The sequence below is a fragment of the Haemorhous mexicanus genome, chromosome 6 (assembly GCF_027477595.1).
Source record: "Haemorhous mexicanus isolate bHaeMex1 chromosome 6, bHaeMex1.pri, whole genome shotgun sequence".
In the NCBI taxonomy this organism is placed as follows: Eukaryota; Metazoa; Chordata; class Aves; order Passeriformes; family Fringillidae; genus Haemorhous; species Haemorhous mexicanus.
This window is the reverse complement of record NC_082346.1, coordinates 34,067,478-34,089,749: the sequence shown is the minus strand read 5'-3', so window position 1 is coordinate 34,089,749 and position 22,272 is coordinate 34,067,478. Positions and strand designations below refer to the sequence as shown.

At 33.7% G+C, this 22,272-nt stretch overlaps 1 protein-coding gene across 3 annotated transcripts in view; it reads right to left on the bottom strand.

Moving 5' to 3' along the window:
• Positions 1-22,272, bottom strand: part of FMN1 (formin 1) — a 167,217-nt gene that overhangs the window by 41,707 nt on the left and 103,238 nt on the right. For all 3 annotated transcript variants that reach the window (XM_059849788.1, XM_059849789.1, XM_059849790.1), the window contains 5 exons: positions 20,504-20,633; positions 18,881-19,027; positions 15,738-15,797; positions 13,680-13,800; positions 385-477 (listed from right to left, as the gene is read on the bottom strand). In XM_059849788.1, the coding sequence (XP_059705771.1) occupies positions 385-477; positions 13,680-13,800; positions 15,738-15,797; positions 18,881-19,027; positions 20,504-20,633 (551 nt within the window). The remainder of the gene's footprint in view (positions 1-384; positions 478-13,679; positions 13,801-15,737; positions 15,798-18,880; positions 19,028-20,503; positions 20,634-22,272) is intronic.

Here is a 22,272-nt window from a genome sequence, read left to right as displayed (position 1 = left end):
AAGATGGCATGTATGTATGTGGACTTTCTCTAAAAGAGTGTCTTTCACTCTTGTCTTTTTTAAGTCTTTGAAGCTTTACATTCCCTCTGATAAATTTCGTCTGTGATTAATATATTTTTCATTTTGCCTACAAATAATAATAAAGAACAAAGCACAAAATAACCAATGGGAAATGGGTGAGATCAAGGGAGTGATTAGCTTTGACAAGTGATGTCTAAGATCTGTATAACATATATCAACATATATGAACATATATTAGGCCCATTAGGAACATAATCCACAGGAATTTTCAGAGGAAACAGATATTTAATGCAGCTTATATTTCACATAACTTTATAAACCACTACACTATTTGGCAATAAGTTTTTTTTCAGATGTGGTTACCTTTCTGGAAGAATTCCTCTAATTTCTCCTTGAAGGGCTGGAGATGTTCTTCAGAAGACTCTCTGCAAACTAACTTCATCTGCTTTTCAGAGGCTACAAAAAGATGAGACACATTTATGACAGAAGAAATGTACCAGAAGTAGATTTCAGCACCATAGGAGCCTACATCTAAATTAGTCACCTGAATTTACTTTAGAGGTTATCAATAAGCACTAAGGATTCCACCAATTACACTAAAATAAGGAATACAAACACTAGTCAAGCATACTAAATAAAAAATTCTGTATGTGTTTAAAGAGTAGAATTTGTCTTTAGTAAGGAATTTTTTCTAAAACTCCTGCAGTGTGCTAGGGCTTGCAACTAACACAGCTTGCTTCACACCCTAATTCTAGATGGTACATTTAAAGCTTTAAAGTATGTTTCTGTGGTGAGCGGAGGATCCTTTGTATCTGGATTGATTTTAATCAATCAGTGTCAGGCATCCCATACTCAACCATTTTTCCTGAAACAGATGTAGGAATTCAGCATTACTTCAGTATTCCATCCCCAGACCCTGACATGAAACAGTTGAAGTATGTAAGAAAGTAAACTTATATTTAAGTGTAATTTGTTTACTATTTAATCTATCTGCTATTTTAAGAACCAATGCCATGCCAATTTCTGAAAAACTTAATTTCATTTGCCAACGGATTTTAACAGGCCTAGAACTTCTAGTAAACTTAGTGCATTCCAGTGTTCCATATTAAAGATGACAGGAGGTAGAAATCAAAATGAAATTACTTTCCATTTAGCAACTGAATTTAGGAACCACTACAAGATTTTTCTTCCATGACTTTTCATTTCCAAGAAGCTACATTTAGATGGAAACTTATTTTGGAGTTAAACCTAAGACTTACAGTTAGACTTCATGAACTGTATTCACATCATACCGCTACTGCCAATCAATGAAAATTAATGTGAAACTGTGGAAATGGAAGTTGAGCCTGTGTAATTAAAGTGTCCCATTATTTAAATTTGCAATGTAGTATAAAAAGTCAAGGGAAGGTTGAAAATAGATGCACACATTTTACTGTGCAAGTAGTATTGTGCTTATAGTGCCCTTGGACCATCAGGATGTACTGAAAACAATGACAGCTTTTCAATTAATTGAGAGCAGAAATACATTTGGTCAATTCTTACAGAAAAATACCCATTCCTATCCAAGACTATATTTTAATGTAGCAACCCTCCACGACTCAAACTGCAGGTTGTGTAAAATGGCCTGGGCTACAGTCTTAAGTTTATCTTTAATCTATAGTCTTGCATCCGGTAGCATATGACAAACTTTTAAATGATTCAGAGTAGAGTTAATGGATATTTGTTTGCATGCCAGATAGTATGCAGAATGAAGTGGTGATTTAAACATACTAGACTGGGAAAGAAAGTCTTTTATTAGCTGCTCAGTTATGTGTCTTTAATAATTTAAATTAAGCAAAAAAAAAATCCAGAATCAGGGACTTCTATATGACATCTTAAGATTATTTTCTAATGACACATGCTGCTTACCATTAAAATTTTGACCTTTTTGTGCCTGTCACAATACACTGACTCAAATGTATGTACGCCTAATATTTACGTTTACAGAATTAGAAAGAGATTTCTATCAACCTAATTTTAACACTATTTTGGAAGACAAGAGACACTGGAATAATATAAGTGCAAAAAATCTAGCAAAATAACTGAGACAGTATTGTAAGTTTCTGACTGTAAGTTTGAACAAAGTTAACACACAGGTTTGTGATCTTTTTTCTTGTTTAAACAAATCTACAGAAAATCATAAGGCAATATTTAGAAATTATTTTGGATAAATACAAAATTATGAAACTGTAGAAGTACTATAGTGCACACAATATGTTCAGACATTTGAAACACAGTAAGTGCCCATGATTTTTACAGTCATTTAAGGCTGCAAACACTGCAAACCAGTATTTCTAATACTCTCATAAAAATGTATATAAATCTATACAGAATTAAATTTCTATGAACATGTATTAGATTAATAAGCTTGTAGGTACAGTAGTATCTAAACACACTCAAATATACTCTAGAAAGGCATTTTCCCAAACATACAGTGTTGCTAATGCATCCTCCTCTGAAGTATTGAAACCTTCCTGGATGCTTCCTACAAGCTTTAATAACACAAGATTTAGAAAGGTTACTAAGGTAGGTCCCTTGTATTTAAGTGACCAAGACTAGGATGAAATGCTCACGAAGAAAAAAGAAAACACATATACACCATCTTCGCTAATTTTTTTTTAAATTGAGGTTACTAAAATTAACCTTAATTAGATGACAAAAAACTACAGGAAAATCTGGATAAGAAATAGCAACACATAGAGCATATAGGAAAAAAAATTGATTTGGATAGTGAATTCTTAAGAAGAATCCTAACATCCCTAACAAGGAGATGAGTATTTGGAATAAGGGGAGAGGAACATTAAGAAGAAAGGCACAGGAATGAAGAAAAACAGGACAGATGACATAGAATAAGTGAATGCTCATTAAAATTCTGAAAGTTTGAGATGAAGTGGAATGAGATTCCAGTTTCAAATGCTTAAAGTAATCTTGAAACCATCAAATTGAAAGAGACAGAAGAAGTCCAGTAAACACTGGCAAATTCTAATAATTTACACTATTGTAAAGCCTGAAAAATAGATCTGAAGAACATGACCAAATTTGCTTGGGGATAGACATAGCAAGGAATGATGGAAGTGTGTTCAAAGAAATCACAAAGCAGATACACAAAAAGATATATTTTGAATAGGCAAAAAGCATTTAATGACACAATTAATGTGAAGTTTTTTATTAAAACTGCAGTTGTGATGATACATACTAAAGTCAGATGGTCTTGGTCAAGCTGCTTTAGTAGTAATGGTGGAAGTCTACCATAGAACTGTGTGACCTACCTCAGTTCTACACAACATAATAAAAAAAAATTCTGGTAACTAGCATTCGCTGAATTTCAGATTACATAAGGTTTTGCTTAGCTGGTTTTTTATTTACTTGAAACATGTTAAAAATGTGATGTCAAACATTATACAAAAAACTCTAAATCTGGATATCTTAGTTCCATAAATTGCTTTGATTTTCCTTGCTAAAACTACTACAACATGAAGGAATATTTCATCTATACTTTATGCTTCATTCTCATATTCACTACAGTACAAAACTTTTCCTCTTTGAAGGAAAATTACTTCACCAACGTTTTTATTAGAATGATTTGGAAGTAAAGGATCCTATTATGCATTTTTATAAGGGCACCAGCACATTATACATGCATATTCCTTCTTTTAAATGCATGCTGAAAAGCTGCTTTCTGAAAAAGTCTTCCTGAAATTCTGAGGAATCTGAGGGAATTCTGAGGAAGTTGACACCTATCGCACCACACATAAAATTCTCTTTTCACCATCTCAATCCAAAATAATCATTTGGGAAAATTAAAAACCTGTTTCAGCATTACTGAGTTCAAACAGATGAAAATTCTCCACTAATGTAAAAAACTTTTGGTTCTTTTCCTGGGTATGAGCTGTATGTTAGTGAAATTGAATGTAATATGCTATTTTGAAAATTGTTTATTTCTAAATGAGCTATTGCAGGAAAAAAAAAAACAAAAAAGGAAAATACAAGTGTGCAAAAGTATTTGAAAGCCCTTGCAAATTGTTGGATGTACATCATGCTTCACCCACTACAAATCTTGGCCACAGAAATGGAAAGCATTAGCAAAACATTAAAACAAAGCTGGAAACTGCTGATTATCAGTTTGCCACTGTCTTCAGATTTAATGCAGTACTTGGCTCAAAAAGTTCCTTAAAAATCCCCAATATAAGTGAAAATATTTACAAAATAGAATGTCTCTCACTTAATGCCTATTGGGCAATAGTCTTAAAACTCCACAGACACTTGTAAATCTGTCAAAAGAATCATGGCCCATAAACAAACTTTCATGTAAAGAGCATTTCTGTGTCAATCAGACACAATTTGGAATTTTTTAAGCACCATTTTAAAAGTAAACGCAAAACCAGAAATAGCTTAAAGTTGATAACAGTAAATTACTAACTATTTACTCACCAGAACCCACCAGTAGCATTTACAGGAATCAGTCTGACAGCAAGACCAAGTATCAACACCATGAATTCCTATAAACCTGTCACTGACACTATCCCCTGTGAGTTATGCCTCTGTGAAAGCTGCTAAAGCTGCCCTGTTCCTGTCTGTCCAGAGCATGGCAGGTTACACTGCCAGGCTCGCTCTTCTACTCAGGTACAACGCAAGCGTATCTTTGACAGAAGGATTACTATTGAACAGCTCTTTTTAAGAGCTCTTACCTTTTCTGTTTCAAAGAGCATTTGAAATAATGCTGCAAATGAATTCAGTGTAGTGCTAAATAATCCCAAATTTCTGTATGAGAGAATCCATGATCTTTTACAGCGCACAAACCTGTTCTGCTACTTCCATCTCTACACCCAAATTAAAACCTAATAAACCTCTGATAAATTTATATTATTCAGCAAGTGCTATATCATTTTCTCATGATTTAGTTCCTTTGGTATTAATTTATTCATTTTCTTGCTTGGAAACAACTTTGCAAGCTAAACAAATAGTTACTGGTGGAGACGCATGTTTACCCACTGGACACCGCTGCAGGACCTGGTTATAGTCTCCTGTTACTACATGCACTTAGGTACCTACTCACTGGAGCTGTTCACACAGAATTAATTGAATGATTTTTGCACTATCTGCAGCTTTTGCACTTCTATACAATCTTGCATGTAAATTTCTTTTCAGACAGAATTTTAAATAGTGTTCAGAAGGCAAGAGACTCATCTTGATTCTGTGGGAGCGTGGTAAGAACTTTAACAACTTCCAACTGCAAGAGGCTATGCTGCTACTGACTCAGAAAAGTTTCAGAGACAGTATTTTATTTGCCCTTTTGTACCCATATTGATCATCAGAACACGCCTATAATAGGAACACCCAAATGTTCAAGCACTACCAACAAAGCCAGAGCAGGGCTGACTAACATGGACACCTCTGAACAAAGCAGAGATGGCAATGCTGTGAAATGGAGTGGGAAGTTCTCAGAGACAAAACTATCTGAGAAAAGCATAAAAGGGCAGCAGACTGTGGTAGCACTCTGTTCTCAAGCTCAGTCTTTACTGACTTAAATGAAAGTCAATAATTTAATGCAAAAAAGTATTAGCACATGTAAAACTAAATACACCATTCTAACCTATTAAGTGCTTATATCACTACTGTTCTGTGAAGATATTTTCATCTAATTAAAAAGAAGAAATATGCTTCTATATAAAGTTATTTTCTTCACACATTAATAATTCCTTTTAATTTTAAAAAATAATCTAGAGGATAGAAGATAATAAGTAAAAAGTCAGTCTTTGAAACACATTTCCTCATGACATACAGAAACAAGTATCTGTGTTTAGGTGCTCTATCTGTGACGTATAAATGAGACGGAAAAAACATTTCAGTGATACGTCCTAAAATGTGGAAAGTGAAATAATTGAATTAGTGGCATACAAAACAGTTTAAAAAGTTCACCTGCTCTGAATGAGTCTAATATCTTGACAATTCTCACAAGTTTGATCAGATGTTCCGCCTTTGTCTTTTGAGAGGGCTTTTCTTGTTATAAGTTTAACAACATTTTTGAACTTATAGAGTTAGTGATGGCACACGGAGGAACTTCCAGCTAGTATCAGCTAAAATATTTTTAGCTCCTTATTTGGTGAAAGTGCACCAACACATTATACAAATAATTTAAAAAGCTTTCTGTTAAAATTTTTTCCCAAGGATACATTTAGCAAAATGAAAAAGACTGCTAGTAAAACTAAATATTTTTCACACCATAGCAACATATCTTAGCCTCTGCTTAATGTACTCCTTTTGAGATGGTAGTTTACATTCAGGGCACCCTTCAGCAGAGAAGCACACTGCAAGGGACAGAACAGTACATATAAATGATTATAATGATTAAAGCCTCGTAATTTTCCAGTCAAGTCTTTGAAAGATTCCTTTAAGTGATTCCAGCACACATGATTAGTAGAAACTTTTTGTTAAGTGTCAAGATCCAAACATACAGAACTCCACACATCATTAAGATCTGTCAAGAGTGTAGAACTGGGTGCTAGCAGAATCTGCTGAGAAACTGAAACAGTTCCCTTTGCTCTGAACAGTACAAAAAAAAAAAAAAAAAAGAATATGTTGAAACTGAAGAGTCTTGTCTGGGTAATTGAGAGGGGGACAATATTTTTAAGAAGCAAGAATAATATTTTCATCAGATAAGCTAAGATTTTTACTGTACTAGGAGAAAAAAAAAACCTTTCAAATTTTTTATCACTTATTGTACTGAATAAGGGATCAGACATAAGAGAACTGGGCAACGGCTGAGTTTATGAGCTGAAATTGTAGAAGTCAGAGAAGTGATCTGTTTTGCTCTCTGTTGCTGGATCTCTGATTTTAGGTGCAAGACAGATCATAAAGTTGGACCTAATTAATTCTTCCACCAAGCTGGTGAAGTTTGGTTCAGCTGGAGCATTCAGCTTAGATTTAAAATCATGTAAATTCATAAACTATCAGCAATAATAGCAGGAACATTTCACAAAGTGCTTATTAGCCCCACTACTACTAATTTGTACCCCACAGTCTGAAGTAATGCACTTTCAATCTTTGATACCTGACTGTCTCAATTCTTGCAGAAATCTGTCCTGTCTCTTACTGCATACCTCCACAAAGAGGAAAAGTTGATGAGGTCCATAAATGCGAAGTCACCATTCCTCCCAAAACCAGTATTTAACACTCTCCAAACTACATAATTCATGATCCATCATACACATTGATAGGGACAGTATTCCTCCTGTTCCCAGATGTACGCTACCTGCTCCCAGATGTATCCTTCATAGTTATGTAACTAATGCTTAACATACACATGTACTGATTTACTTAAAAGGGCACACAAAGAAATGCACAGAAGATCATAAGTGTGGTATTTCCCAGATTCATTTTAGAATCTTAACATATGCAGAACGATTTTTAACAAGAAATTTCCAAGAATTATTTAGCAAAAGGAAAAAAAATACATTAAAAAAATTAACAGCATGCCATTGTTTAACCAACTGAAAGCCTTCTCCCTGTGCCTTTGAGCACACATGCAGACATCTGCTTTTAGGGAATAAAGTCTTCAAAAACATAGTTGTGTTTTTTCTCTATTATATATTTGAATGCTTAAACCATTTAAACCATTCCATACTATCCTTTTTATCAAAACCTAACTAGAAAAATTTATACTAAATGTATTCACATATGAACATTACCAGTGGAACACCGTCAAAAAGTTAGTTTTATTGTAAAATCAAATCCAGTGCACATATAGAAAATGCATTTTAAATGCCTGTGTTGGATCTTTCTAAATCAAAACAAACTGAAATACATTTCATCCTGCTGAGGCAAGAGACTATTCAAAAAGTGTTCAGAAAACTCTGAGAATGAAGAGTGCCAACTCTTGCAAAAAAAAAACCCCTTTTCCTGTACAAAGCCATTTGCTCTTTTCCTTACACCATTTTGCATTGCCTCAAAATAGATAATGTAAATACTGGACTGTGCAGAAACAGTGAAACCACATACAAAACAACATGCTTCTTTTATGGTATTACCTAGAGAAATAACACATGCACCTATTTGGCTTCTCATGTTCCACCACCCAGTTCAAGTTTCTATTTGTTTTCACTTCCAAAATTTTCAAGAACATATAACCAACAATGAGAATTAAAGTAAGTATGACCTGTAAATTATACAACTTCTCTGCTCCTGCTGGGAAGACTTTCTGACATGTATGTTAGACAGACATTTCTCTGAAAAAAAGCACCTCTTTCAAATTGACTTAAAACATTTAATTTAAATTAGTCTAAGGCTTCAATTGGTTGAAAATATTTTAGAAAAGTATGTTTGATACTTTTTGGAATACTGTCCTCCTAATGAATATCAATCATCTTTTATCAAGACATAACTATTGATCCTACAAATTATTTAGAAAGTTAATACTCAAATTTGATATAATACTTAGAATTTTCTTGATGTGATCCAGTAAACTTACCGTCTATCAAGCAAATCGAACAACTGACAAAACCCCTCAACATAATAATAATCCATAGTGCAAGGATTACAGTATCATGATTTCACTAAAACTCTAGTTCACAAAACAGACTCTACCATAGGCTGTATTATGTACAAACTGTACTGTATATTTATATTATAAATATATAATTCCACCTGAATAAATGACAACCCATCAAATTAATTAATCTCTAGATCAAAACCAGGCTATAGTTAATTAGGGGACATTTTGTTGCAAAACACTTTCACTCAGTTAGAGGACTCTGATGGGAAAAGACATTTAGGAATTTTAAATTAACTTCTTGGAATAATACCAATTAAACTTTTCTGCCTTTGTATGTTTTCCTATTGATAAATATATTCTCCTCTAATCCTTGATAAATCCAGATGTTTTTCAGTACTTTCAATTTGGAAAATCAGAGTTTTAGTCTGCATGAATGGATTTATTTTTTCTTATTGCAGTTTCTTCCTTGACTCTATTTAAAGTAACAGTTGCTGAAAGCATGGCAAATGAGTGACCCTTTTCAACTTCCATCCATTTCTTATTTCTAAATTCTCTTGCATGCTTTGCAATAGAATGTGAACACGGCTACCTGAAGAAGCACTGAATGACACCAGTGTAGATGCAACAGTTTAGTCTGGTCTAATCAACCATGCTGAGGGACAGTGCTAACAGAGTGACATGACTGGCATGGTGTTTGTTAGTCACATCCAGTCCACTGGACCTGTTTCTATCAACAAGAATATATTTTATAATATATAAATATATATTAATATCTGAAAAAAACTATTTATATTCTCATGACATTTAGGAATGAAAATTAAATGAAGCACCTGAAGAAGAGGCAGGAGAAGCCAGGTATGTTCAGCCCTGTTTAGAGAAAGTGGGCTGGAGATCTAGATTTTCGTGTCAACTATCTAACAAAAAACTAGAGAGAAGGCAGAGCCAGACTTTTTCAGGAATGAACATCTAAAGAGAATTGATCAATAGTCACAAGTTGCAGCACATGAAATTCTCACATGGCATAAAGAAAAATATTCAAGGCGGCAGTTAAACACTGGAGCAGGTGCCCAGAGAGGTGCTGCCATTTCCAACCTTAGATTCAAAACTGAGATGACTTTGGCCCTGTACAGTCTGATCTAAATAAGAAGTTACTCTTGCTCAAACGCTCTGGACCACAGGACCTCCAGATGTACATTGCAACCTACCAAACTGCACTTGTCTATCATTTTAAGATATTTGTAATGCTTCTGAAAAAAAAAGTGTGAAAATGGCCGTCAACTTTTCTTGCACAGATTTACTTACTTCCCTTTTAATCTTTTCATAAGGATTATGCAATTTTACAGAATGGAGTTGTCATAAACTTAAGTTTAGGTGAAGTTCTCCCATTTAAATGGGGAAAAATTGGGAGTTACATACTTATGCAAGATACAGATCTGTCAACAACTAGGTTAAGAGGTGCCCGATACGAAACCATGTCTTCTGTCTCCAACTGACAATTGCATAGCAGATCCCTAAAGTCTTCTTTTTATTTTAGGTTCTTTTTTTTGTCACACACATGTTTGCAAACACCTACATGTATACTCACACACAGAGTTAAGTTAATAAAAACTCAAAACTTATCTACAGTGCTGAAAAAATATTAGTATGAAAATTGCATCCAATATTTCTACTGGTGACCATGAAGGGAGGGGAAAGTAAAGGGTATGTGGATTTTCAGTGGAATCAGAATGTTACAATCTCTCTCACAGTAAATTTAATTAAGTATGAGAAGCAGAAGTGACTCTTCAAAATCCTTAGTATGGACCTACCTTACTTTCCATTTTTAACAATTTAATAAATATCTTTCCTGTTTCATTTGTGAAGGTCAAGAATACAAAAAAGGTGTAATGAACATCACAGAATATTACAGAAGGCATCTAATATTGCTTTCTTCCGAGAAAGAGAGCAGCACAAAATTTTAAAATTTTATGTACTGTATTGCAAAGAAGAGGAATGAGTATGACAGATGGAAACAATCTACAGGGCAACTAATTTAATTAAAATTGTTCAACTTTTCAGACACAGATTAATAAAAGGATTAATGGTAAAACTTATACTAGTCTATCAAACTTTGGTAAAGCGGCTTTCTTTCTGAGTATCTTCTATGAATATGCACTTAACACATTCTGTGTTTATTCCAGAAGAATACCAATTTCAAGAATACCAAGTGGCACTGTTCAAATTAGAAGGTAAATCATGTTTGGTCACAGGGAAAGAAGAATGTGGGAATCATTCATTGCCCTAGACAAGAAATAAGATGTCTTACAATCTTAAGCAAAGCAAAATCTTTTCTTTCCATAACTCGACATTAACTGGAAAGCTAGCATGTGTTAAATGAATAAATGTATCTGCTTATGATACAGTATAATATTTGAAAGCCTTGGAAATACACCAACAGACCTGGAGTGAAAACCTGAGCTTACAGAAATTTCTTTCTAGTTGGATGTTAGAGTGGAACCAGATTTCACCCTAAAATTTTCATCTTACCATCCAATATTCACTTCTTTCCCCTTAAAAGCCTATATAAAATGCATATTATTGTTTCTCATTCTTTTCAACCTAAAACACCCATTATTAAAAAGTTTGCTCTGGAATATGTTTTAAAAATCTGTTGGATTAAGGTTCTCCAAAAACCTTTTTGAATTCTTGAGTCTAACTTCATTATAATACCTTCAGAGTAAAGTTAGCCTGTACCTTTAAAGCCTAATCTGAAAGATTTAAAAATAGCAAATTGTATGGAATTCAATCTGTTTATCTGAAAAGGATGAAAGGGTTTGTACTCCAACTAGATCTGAACTTTTGGTTCCACAGTGTCTAGGTATTTCAAACTAGAGGTTTATACCACGAGGTTTATAAGACACAACACTCATGGTAATTCCATCTTTCCTATGTTAATATTCATGTTAGAAACAGAAATTAATGCCTTGATAAACTACTCAAATATATTTTTAAATACAAAATGACAATTAATATGAAAAGTAACTATCAAAATTGCCATTTCAGTTGCAAGAAATGATAGGCTTCTTTTTTTTTTAATCATTCTTACAAATCTCAGTAAAAAGGGAAGTCACTAACAGGAACATTAGTTCATTACCTAATGACACGATGAAAACCTCTCTCCCATTTATTGCCTTTGTCTCATCCCACTTCCAAGGTAATCTGCTCGAGACTACCTTAGCCAACAAAGTGTGAAACAAATCCAATGTAGCCTGTAACGCAGGCAGCCCCAGTTAATACTGTTCAAATTATTTACATCTGAAGGGCCGCGCCTGTCTGGATTACTGGGCCCGACGCTTCTCTGGACTTGCTTTCTGCTACTCACATCTGTTTCAGCTTTAGACTTTCACTGGTATTCTGCCAGCAGCCACAACTTTTTAATGGCTACAATAAACTACAGAGACTCATCAAATCTTTGTTGTACGTGTTAAAATTATAACCTCTTCAATTAAAATTCTGATTTAAAAATTAACTAGAGCATTAACCGAAGAAAAAATTTTGAAAGGGAATCTTTGAAAAAAGATAAGTTCTTATATAAGAGATTGTTTCTTTGTTTAAATGTAAGATAAACAATCACAGGAATGCTTGTTAGAATCTGTTGCTTACCTCTAAGTGATAAAATACCAACATTCTGAAAACATTTCCACAACCTTTTTGATTTCACATCCATGCTGTCATTAACTTTGTGTGTTAATTGCTTTGGCTGGCTTTAACATACACCTTTACAAAGAACTTTGGAAAGAACCTCAAGATAACAATTTTTTTGAGATTTGCTATAATTACCTACAAAAATTTGGTTTAGAAAACAGAAATCAGTGATCACAAGAAAGCTGAAGTTTTGATTCTAAAAGAATGTAGCTTTTCCCACTCGCTGTTTGTGTCACTGCAATGTAGAACAAATATGATGTGAATGCCCCAGCCTCAATGCAGCTCCTGCTCGACTAAGATGTATGACAGCAGGACTACAAGCTGAAAAAGTACAAGATCAAACACAGATCATGTTTCTGCAAAAACTAGCCCAAAAGAGGGCAGGCCAAGGGGCTTACAGGGCCAAGCGATGAGAGGAGATAGAGCACTCACTTATGCCTGGGTCGAACAAACAACAATTGATACTTTCCTACCACTATTAACCTTTGAAATTATCCTAAGGATGGCAGTGACCTAATCCAGCAACTCCTAGCTGTAAGGATAAACTATTTTGTAACGGTTTTCAGCACCTTACATTCAAAAAATTTGAAAACAATTATCTTGTTCAACTCTGATTATAAAAGGACTCTTCTAAGTCTGGTGCAAACATGTAAATCTAAATGTAAAAGTTTTTACATGCTTTTATGCGGATTCTCTTCTTAAATTCCAACTTCTACACAGAACTCCCTTAGTAAAGTACAAACTTTTCTATAACAAGAAAAAGGCTTAAAATATTCAGTCATCATTTGTTGAATTTAGTTTAGAAAATTGCATGTAGCACAAAGTAAAAAAGAAACTGCTTGGAATACTTAAGAGAACAACCCTTCCTACTTTATTTCCACTCAGTACCTTGATTGATAGATGAGTTGGGTTTCTGAGCCCCTCTTTATAATAAACATTTTAAAATGTTTATTTTATGTCCCAGGGTGAAAATATTTTGAACTGGAGCTTTCCATTTCCCTTTGCTCTGCCTTGGCAAGCTGTGTTTTATTTCTACATTAATAGTATTCAACTCTTTCTTGTAGCTTTTAAATTGTTGTTATACAAGTACTGAAGAAAGTATTTATGTTATGGAGCTAACAGATATCTACAGTTAAACACATAGTTCTGGAGAAGCCAGAGAAAAATTCACACATAACTGAAGGAATATTCAGAAAGATTTCTTTAGGGGCCTTTTGATTGTAAAAGGGAAAATTACTTTTCAGGATCTCTACTTTCATTTTTATTAAGTCATGAGTTAAATTTTTTTTTTCTTTCTAATTTATGTGAGTAATTTGTGCCACAGTGTAAAAACTCTAAATGAATCAACACTATAAACCTAATTAGCAATAAGAAAACCTCATAAAGATCACATTTTAAATGGCACTTTGTTGTTAGCAGAACAAATGTGAAAGTTCCCAGTTACCTTCTAGATCTCTCCTCAGTTTCCTTAAGTCTTTTATTAGGTCTTCAAATTTAACTTGGGAGGCCTGGAAAAAATCCTGTGGTTCTGGTAAAGGAAAAATACTCTTGTCTGTTCCTGCTTCCTAAACAAACAAACAAACAAACAAGCCACTATGAAAATTGAATGCATTTAGAGTGAAATAAGTAGCTTTTAAAAAAATTCTCATCTAAGAAACAGTGTTACAAAATTACAAAAAATCACATATTTTAAATCATTCTTGCTAAAACAACATCTCATTCAAGATTAAATATTGAGCATTCTGACTACTGAAATTTCCTTTTAGATGTTGTAAAGCAAACTGTGCTCAATTTAAACTTTGAAACAACATTAAACACACAACATTTCAGTTAATTTTATGTCAATAAAGGTTTAGATAAGGGATTAGAAGTTTCTTAGAAAAAGATAACAGGAATGCCCATTTTAATGCAAGAAGGGATCTGACGCCAAATGTTTGTGGTTTCACTCTCTCACAATTCATTAAAAACACACACACTTTATAAGCATAAATTGAAAACCCTATTCATATATTTCCTGAAGCAGTTTACACAGATAAAAATACACCGCTTAATGCTTATGTGGCTAAATAAGTAACAGGGGTTAAAGCCTACATGGAACCCCTAAGCATATACCTTATTTTTAGCACAGTAAGAAAAAAATGATCAGAAATAAAACAAATAAACAAACAAAGCCAACAGAAACCCTACACATACAAAATAAAACAAAATAAAAAGACCCAGCAACCAACCAACAAAAACCTTTTACAAGGTTCAAAGCAATATCTCCAGTGGAATTTTAGGAAGTAAAGCATGTATAAATGGTATTAATATGACATTGCTGTGCATAAGCATATATTATTGAGTTTGAAATATGCATATACCTGCAGGGATTTCAGTCTAATAAAGGAAAACTCATAGGTTGGAGAGCTACTTGTTTAGTGAATGGGGATAGAATAATTTTATTATTATTAAGATATAAACATTTTGGTGGAGAAAGTGCAATGGATGACAACACTATGTTTATTTCCTCCCAAGGAAGATATAATGTTTTGTTTCACAAAATTCCCTGAAGTAAAATTACAGTATAGTAGGAAGTTTGCAGAAATATTAACTAAATAATTAAATATTTTAATAAATTATTAATTAAATATTTTAATAAATTCATTAGAAAGCATAAAAATCACAGTTCCCTGAAAAAACCCCACACAAACAAAACCACCAAGAAGAGAAAACACAAGAAAAAAGAGAGAGAAACAAACAAACCAAAAAACCTTAAGGAAGAATACTGATACAGATCTGTATATCTGAGGACTACTAACTCATCATTGCAACAACTTTATGTAAGAATTTAAAAAAAGAAGAAAAAATAAGAAAATAAATTAAAATTGTTGAAAATAAGTGCTAAAATCATTTAATAGCAACATTTTTATTTAAAATACAATAGCTCAAATTTTCCACTCAGTAAGTTTGGATATTGCCAATACCAAATATATGTATGTTTAATACATGAATGCATATAATACATATAAATGCATATACAGAGGAGTATCACATACAATAGAAAGTAACTTACAGCAGCATTTCAACCCCTAACTTCACCCCCATCACCTGACCCACCTATTTTAAAATACCAACCTGTCCTTGTATTTTTTGTCCTAAGAGAGAAATCATGCTTCTGCCTTCCAATACCATGACATCAGAAGAAATATTACAATGTTACAGCCACCCCCACGTAATAAGGCAGGGCTGGAGGGACCACCAGTCCAGTCTGCAACAGTCAGAGCTAACTGCCTGCAGTGGTTCTCTCAACAACCAAGGTAAAATTTTCCCAAGTCTTATCTTGAAACTTATAGCAAGTTTCATGCCTGTTGAGGTACACAACTATTATAAGACAGCAAAGGAAATGGATTTTATTTTCCCATCAGAGGTACTATGTTCAGATTTCTATAGAGCTGTTACAAACCCTTTCACCATCTCTTAAAGAAACCCAGTTTTGGAGAGGCTGATAGAGCAAATCCTTTACCTTATCACAATGGCGTAGGTAATATATGACGACATAATCCACAAGATTAATACCATTATCCTAGGAAAGATTAAAGATGTGTGATTAACACTGATTCAGGGTGAAAATGTACTCAATTTAAAATGAAATGAATTATTATTTTATACTGCTGTGAGAAATAGGATTCACAATACCTTTTAGCCTTAGCATTACTGACCAAAAAATTTGATCTTTTACAACATCGACTTCATCGTACCACTTCTAGATTCAGAGTTTATTTTGGTTTTAAATACCAGAAAAAAACACATGCAGAGAAGAATACATGGGAGAAGCTTTTTATGTAATAATAGAAGGCATTACAGAATAATAATATTAACTCAAATATAAATATTATTCAGTAATACTACTCTTAAACATAGTACCAACTAAATATTACAGTCACCTCAGATACATTAATGTGAACAGAATTTCTTGATTCCTATGGTCTCAATCACCTATAAGGAAGATCCAAAAAAGGCACAGATACTTTACATATTTTATTGTAAATATGAAATCAGATAGCATTCAACCAAGAAGTATACTTCATATAAACATGAATTTTAATTCTCACTTTACGGAATCACCATTTCCATGGCACACAACTGTAAACAGTATTTTATTTTGTTACATGTCATTGGGCCAGCATGGGCCAGATGAACCAAGGAAAAGTTATACATTACATTCAGCAATATGAAAGAACCATGATATAGGGAATTATATCTGGAATGCCTTTGAAGTTTTTTGGATGTGTTTTCATATTTTATATTGACAGGTATCAGAACAAACATTTGTATGTGAACAATGTCTGACTTCCTGTACAGAGCTGCCTTGTCTATATGAGAGTCTGCAGCACATTATATTTTATTAGTATCATACACCAGCAAAATTCTTAACTAAGTAAGTCACTGCTGTCATGCAGAGAAAGCCACCCTGCATGTTTAAGAGTTTTAGAAGCCATTACTGGCAGGTCAAAAAATCTCTGTAAAAAGTAACTTTCTAGGCTTAGAGGACAATAAATGACTTTTATGAGAAATAAGAGGTATTTAGCAGTGGCTCTTTACCTTAGCTCATGGAATTCAGCTCAGTTAAGATGTATTTGCTGGCAACTCACAAGAAGGGTGTAATAGGACGAAGGAAGAATACCTTAATGCTCAAGTGTTTAAGACCCTGCATTCTTCTCCTTTTCAAATACAGACTACCAATTATCTCTGAGGTTTCACATCTCCCTGTAGCAACTGGACCCTTTGATTTTTTATGCATTTTGAAGGCTAATCTAAACTAATAACATATTTATTCTGGCTACCAGGAAACTATATCTAATGTAATTTTTTAGCTTGTTTTGCTAAGGAACAAATTTTTCATAGCTGTATTTTATATCAGTTAATCCTTTTCATAAGGCATAATTTTGGAAAAAGCTTGCTAAAATCAGACACATTGGAAAGTTCCAGAGATTATTAAATTCTATGAAGTTTATAGATAGATAAAAGAGTGACACCAAGCCTAGCAGTTCTACTGAGAAAAGTCAGGCAAAGCTGAGTTTTACATTTTTCTTCAAGGCAGCTAGCTAGCCAACAAATGCCTGAGTAATGGGAAACTTGGCCTGGTTCTACTTAAGCTGCTGTTTGTACTGTGTCTTGTCCATGCAGTAGGACTGGGAAAAAAGTGGTTATATGGAACAGCTGAACCATCACAGTGAAGACAAAAGGAAGAATTAGAATCATGGAATCATTTTGGTCCGAAAATACCTTTTAGATCATTGAGTCCAACTGAAAATCCAGCACTGCCAAGTCCATCACTAAACTATATTCCTAAGTGCCACATCCAGCCTGTTCCAATGCCTTACAACCCTTTCAGTGAAGAAATTTTTCCTAATATCCAAGCTAAACTTCCCTTGAAAGAACTTGAGGCTGCTTCCTCTCATCCTATTTTTTGTTACTTGGGAGAGGACACCAACCCCCAGCTTTCAGGGAGTTGTAGAGAGTGATAAGATGCTCCAGCACCTCAACGTCTTTAGGAGACAAAGGACTAAAATCCTTTGGGAAAATCTTTCCTTAAAACACTGAACAATTAATTACATGTGTTGCTACACTTCGCTAATGATGATAAAAGTAAAACAAAATGCATAGATAAAGTGTTTTGCTGACATTGCCTGTCTCACAAATGCAGTCTTGTGTACACAAAAAATAATAGGGAACAAAAGCTTAAAATCTACATCTCTTGTAGTCAAGAAAGCACTTCTCACATGAAAAGTAGAAGAGCATGAAAGATTTTTTTCCTCACACTCCAGGTTTATACCAACATCAGCAGAAAATTATCTCCTATTCTTTGCCGCTTCCTATATGCATGTGGTGCCTAGGTATGTTCTGGCAAAGAATGACTTTGAGCAGTGTTCCCATTGCCTATATTACCTAACACCTCCTGCTCTGCCCTACTGAAATAAGAAACAAAGTTATCTCAGAAGGTGTCTAGCCTTTCAGCCTGACTTTGATCCTAGCATGACTAATCAAAAATCAGCTAGTCCTTCTCAATTTTTTACAAAATAATTTACTGCCATCTATGAGCATTTTCTCACGCATGCCACTCAAACTTCATATCCTACATCCATTTAACTGACAATTTAAGAAAAAGACTGAAAATATCTTGTTGGATGTGACATCTTTGATCCCTTATACACAATTTGTTAGTGTACACACTACAATGAAAAATTAGAGACATTTTGTTTTTAAGCCTGATTTTTTAAGGAGTTTTTATTTACACAGAGCAACCTTCATTTAAGAGAATGAAAAAAGAATGAGGACATTTACTGGAGAAGACTTGAGCAGTCTGTGCTCTCTCACTTCTCTCTACCCTACTGTTATTAAGTGCCTGCTAATAAAAGAGACAAATAGAAATTCTCAAATAAGGTAATTATCCTAGTAGTACTGAACAGGAGAAATTAGATATTAAGGAAACACACACATGTGCCAGAGAAGGAGGTGAAAAGCTAGGAGAAAAAAGAATGAAAACTGTACAAAGCACGTTATTTTTTCAAGCAAGAATAGTAAGAAATAAAATATTAACTTCTGTCAGATGAAGGAACAATAAAAAAAATTGACTTCAGAAAAAAACCAAACATTAGTACTTACTCTGCTTTTGACATCCTTTAGTTTGGGGAGTATTTCCAAACCAAACCCATCAGCTTGACCTCGGGTCCTATTCCCTCCGTTCATATAATTTCCAAAAGCCAGAATCAAGCCCAAAATTTCTTTTACACTTTTCATGCTCAGCAAAGCCTGGAAAATGGAAACTGGTCTGTAAATTTGGTTGACATAAAAATTCTAATTGCTAACATAAATTTTTTTTTCATTTTATTTTTGCTAAAGTGTTTTTCTTGTCTGTTTTTACTTTGGTAGGTAAGGGAAGCTGAAGCTGGTGCAATAATCAAAACGTTAAGAGAATCATTTTTTAAACTGCATCTCTGTAAGATAAATATGTTTAATGTAATCCATACGCAGCAAATTATATGGCATCAAATACTATGTCAATGACAAAAAGATTAATGGAAGATTTCAATGTTCTCGGAAGACTTCAAAACTCTTACAGACAAAGAGGTGGTTTATCATGAGTTTGCATCATGCACAGTCGAATGGTGGTGTGCTATTTTTGCTGTCACAAGGTTAGAATCAGCCTGTCACTCAGTCTACTTCTCATGGGTCTGAAAATTCATATTCCTAGGTCCATACTTAATCCAGATATAAGAGAGCTAAGGACCAACTAATTACATGCCTCATATCAGAAAACAGTTCAAGAAACACAATGTAGAACAAGTAAATTATGTTCAGTTACATATAAAGACATCTGTCAGTTGACAATCTGAGGCCACAGGCATAATTCTTAACTATGTAGCCTTATACACTGGATTAATCAGTTTCAGAGTGAACCCCTCATAAGTGAACTGAAGGCAATACAGCTCTCCCTATCTCATACAACACTGATTCTTCACACTTCCTTTGGAAAGGAAAGAAACAAGTAACTATTTCTATTGCAAAGAAATCCAAAGGTGTAGAGCATGGGTACTCTGTGAAAACAAAGCTAGTCAAGAACTAATCTTCAAATTGGAAAAAAGATGAAAATTAACTACTTTTCTGCTTAGGATGTTAGACCTTTAGGCCACAATTTAATTTCTCTCCTAATTTTCAACTTGTTCAACTTGTTACTGTTCAACTTGTTACTTTTCAACTTGTTTCAACTTGTTACTTTTCATAATTTATTTGTTTTAATTTAAAAATCTTGTCCTTAGTCTTTCACAGAGTGTAAACATTAGGTAGAGCTTTGTCCCATAGTAAAAATTATGCTGCATCAGGTTTACTAATAATTAATAGATGCCAAGGGAAATAAGATAATGAACACGACAAGCATCTACTGGCATTAACAGTGGTATGCAAATGAAAGGCAGTTTGCAAGGCCCTGTACTAAGCTTTCCTTATATTTAATTCCTAGTTTATGGAGATTATCTATTACATTATGCAAAGTGATAAAAATCTACCATTTAAATACAAATTAATTTCTACATATTCCATGGGGCACCACATGCAATTCACTTTCCTGCTTCCCTCTTCCTTTTGTTCTTAAGCAACTAAAAATTTACTACAGTTTTATTTCCTAAAAAGCCAGTAAGCAAGATCACGGTACATTTACTTACGGTAAAAAAGAAGCCTAAATACTCTAAAACACATTTAAGTTTTAATTTAGCTTCCATGAGGACTCACCTTGGAAACACGAGTGACAATATCTACTTTCCGGTGCACTGATGTTATCCCTTCAGAGAAAACCGACTGGAAGATAATACACTGAGCTCGTTCTGCAAAGTTGGGGATTTGAGACAACTCATACAGAAATCTGTGGGGAAAAAAGGACTATTAATGAATCTTTATCATTCTTCTCAGTGGGGTACATAATGGATCAAAGCCTACAATATGATGAAATATACCTGCATTCTTTCCTTTTTGAATCAAATCTGTCAGAATTTATAATTGTTATATTCTTTACGCTAAGAATGCATTAAAAATCCTAATAATGTCAAGAAACAGGCAAGACATGAATCATTATAATATCAACCATTAACTATCACAGCTGCACAGTAATAAACAGAAGGATCTCAAACTTAAATCATCCACTGGGGAAAAAAAAGGAAAATCTACATAGCACTACCTACACACCAACTTACACAGTCATGTTTCCCTTAGAAATGTGCTCAGAAATACAGAACTTAATACATTCCCACAAATTTATTTCATAATATAAAATTTCTGCCAACGGCTTTCTTCTGATTCTTAGCATCAATTTTCTTTTTCTAATGTGCACCACACTTTAAATCATATAGTAGCATATTCCATGGGAGCACACCTAGCTGTGTATTTAGCTCTAAAATACTTGCAGAGCACATCTGCCTTCAGTCACTGCTCAGCAAAGTTACTAAGTCTTCATCTGCTCTGTATCTGTTCTCACAGATATTTCTTATGACTCTATTGTAGCTTTTCGTCTGTTAACTCTTGGTAATTAAAAATAAATGGAGGCATATTCAACAACTGTAGTTCAGACCTCACAAAATAAAAGCATCTCTAAGCATGAGTAATTCCTCCCTTTTCATCAATTTAAAATAAAAGAGCTTGGCTAATAATACAAGAAGCTCTAGCATTTATTATAATAACAATATTAATAGCAATAATTTGCTCTTGGGTTTTAAATTCAAGATTTCAGAGATAAAAAAGCTTTCTTGAAATCCAGAAACAAGCTTGTCTTTTGCTCCAATGTCACTTTAGCATCATTCTTCTAATCTGCCTACAGATATCCTTAGATTCCCCTTAACACAATGCCGTTAAGATTTTTTTCTACCTCACTGAATTATAAGAAATTCAGTATTCAATTTATTAGCTTGAATTCTTCTTAATTTTAATTATTTAAGCCAATAGACCTGATTTTTCCAAATTATTTATTTTTCACAATAAATAAAACCAGTATGTTTAAATTTGCTTTATACATTTCTCATGGATGCTAGGCTTTGCTGAATACATAGTGACTGTTTAAAAAATCAGCATAATTCACCTGTGGCTGGTGTGAAATACTATGTTTTAATTGGAATACCATTTTGTGTTTCTTTTTGTTTCTTTTTCTTTCTCGCCCGATGAAAAAACCTATTGTGAGAGAAGGATCAGGGAGGCCCAGCTTGGCTCTTGGACTTAAGAAGTGGGAAAAAAGAAATGCCAAGCTGGTATTAATAAAAATGCTTCCTATTGGGAATGAATGGTATTGCCAGGAAAAAAAAAAAAAGAGGGCATTTTGCACTTTGTGTGAGAGAAACAAAGGAAAGAAAAACCAAACTCCTTCATTAAAGTTCTAACATACATACAATTAAAAAGTTTAAATTCAAAAAGTCAAATGACACATATTCTTGCCTTCCCATGAAAAGAGAACTATTTCCCACATGGCTGACCATCGAATACAATGTCATTGTGCTAAGAGCTAAAAGAGCATCAGT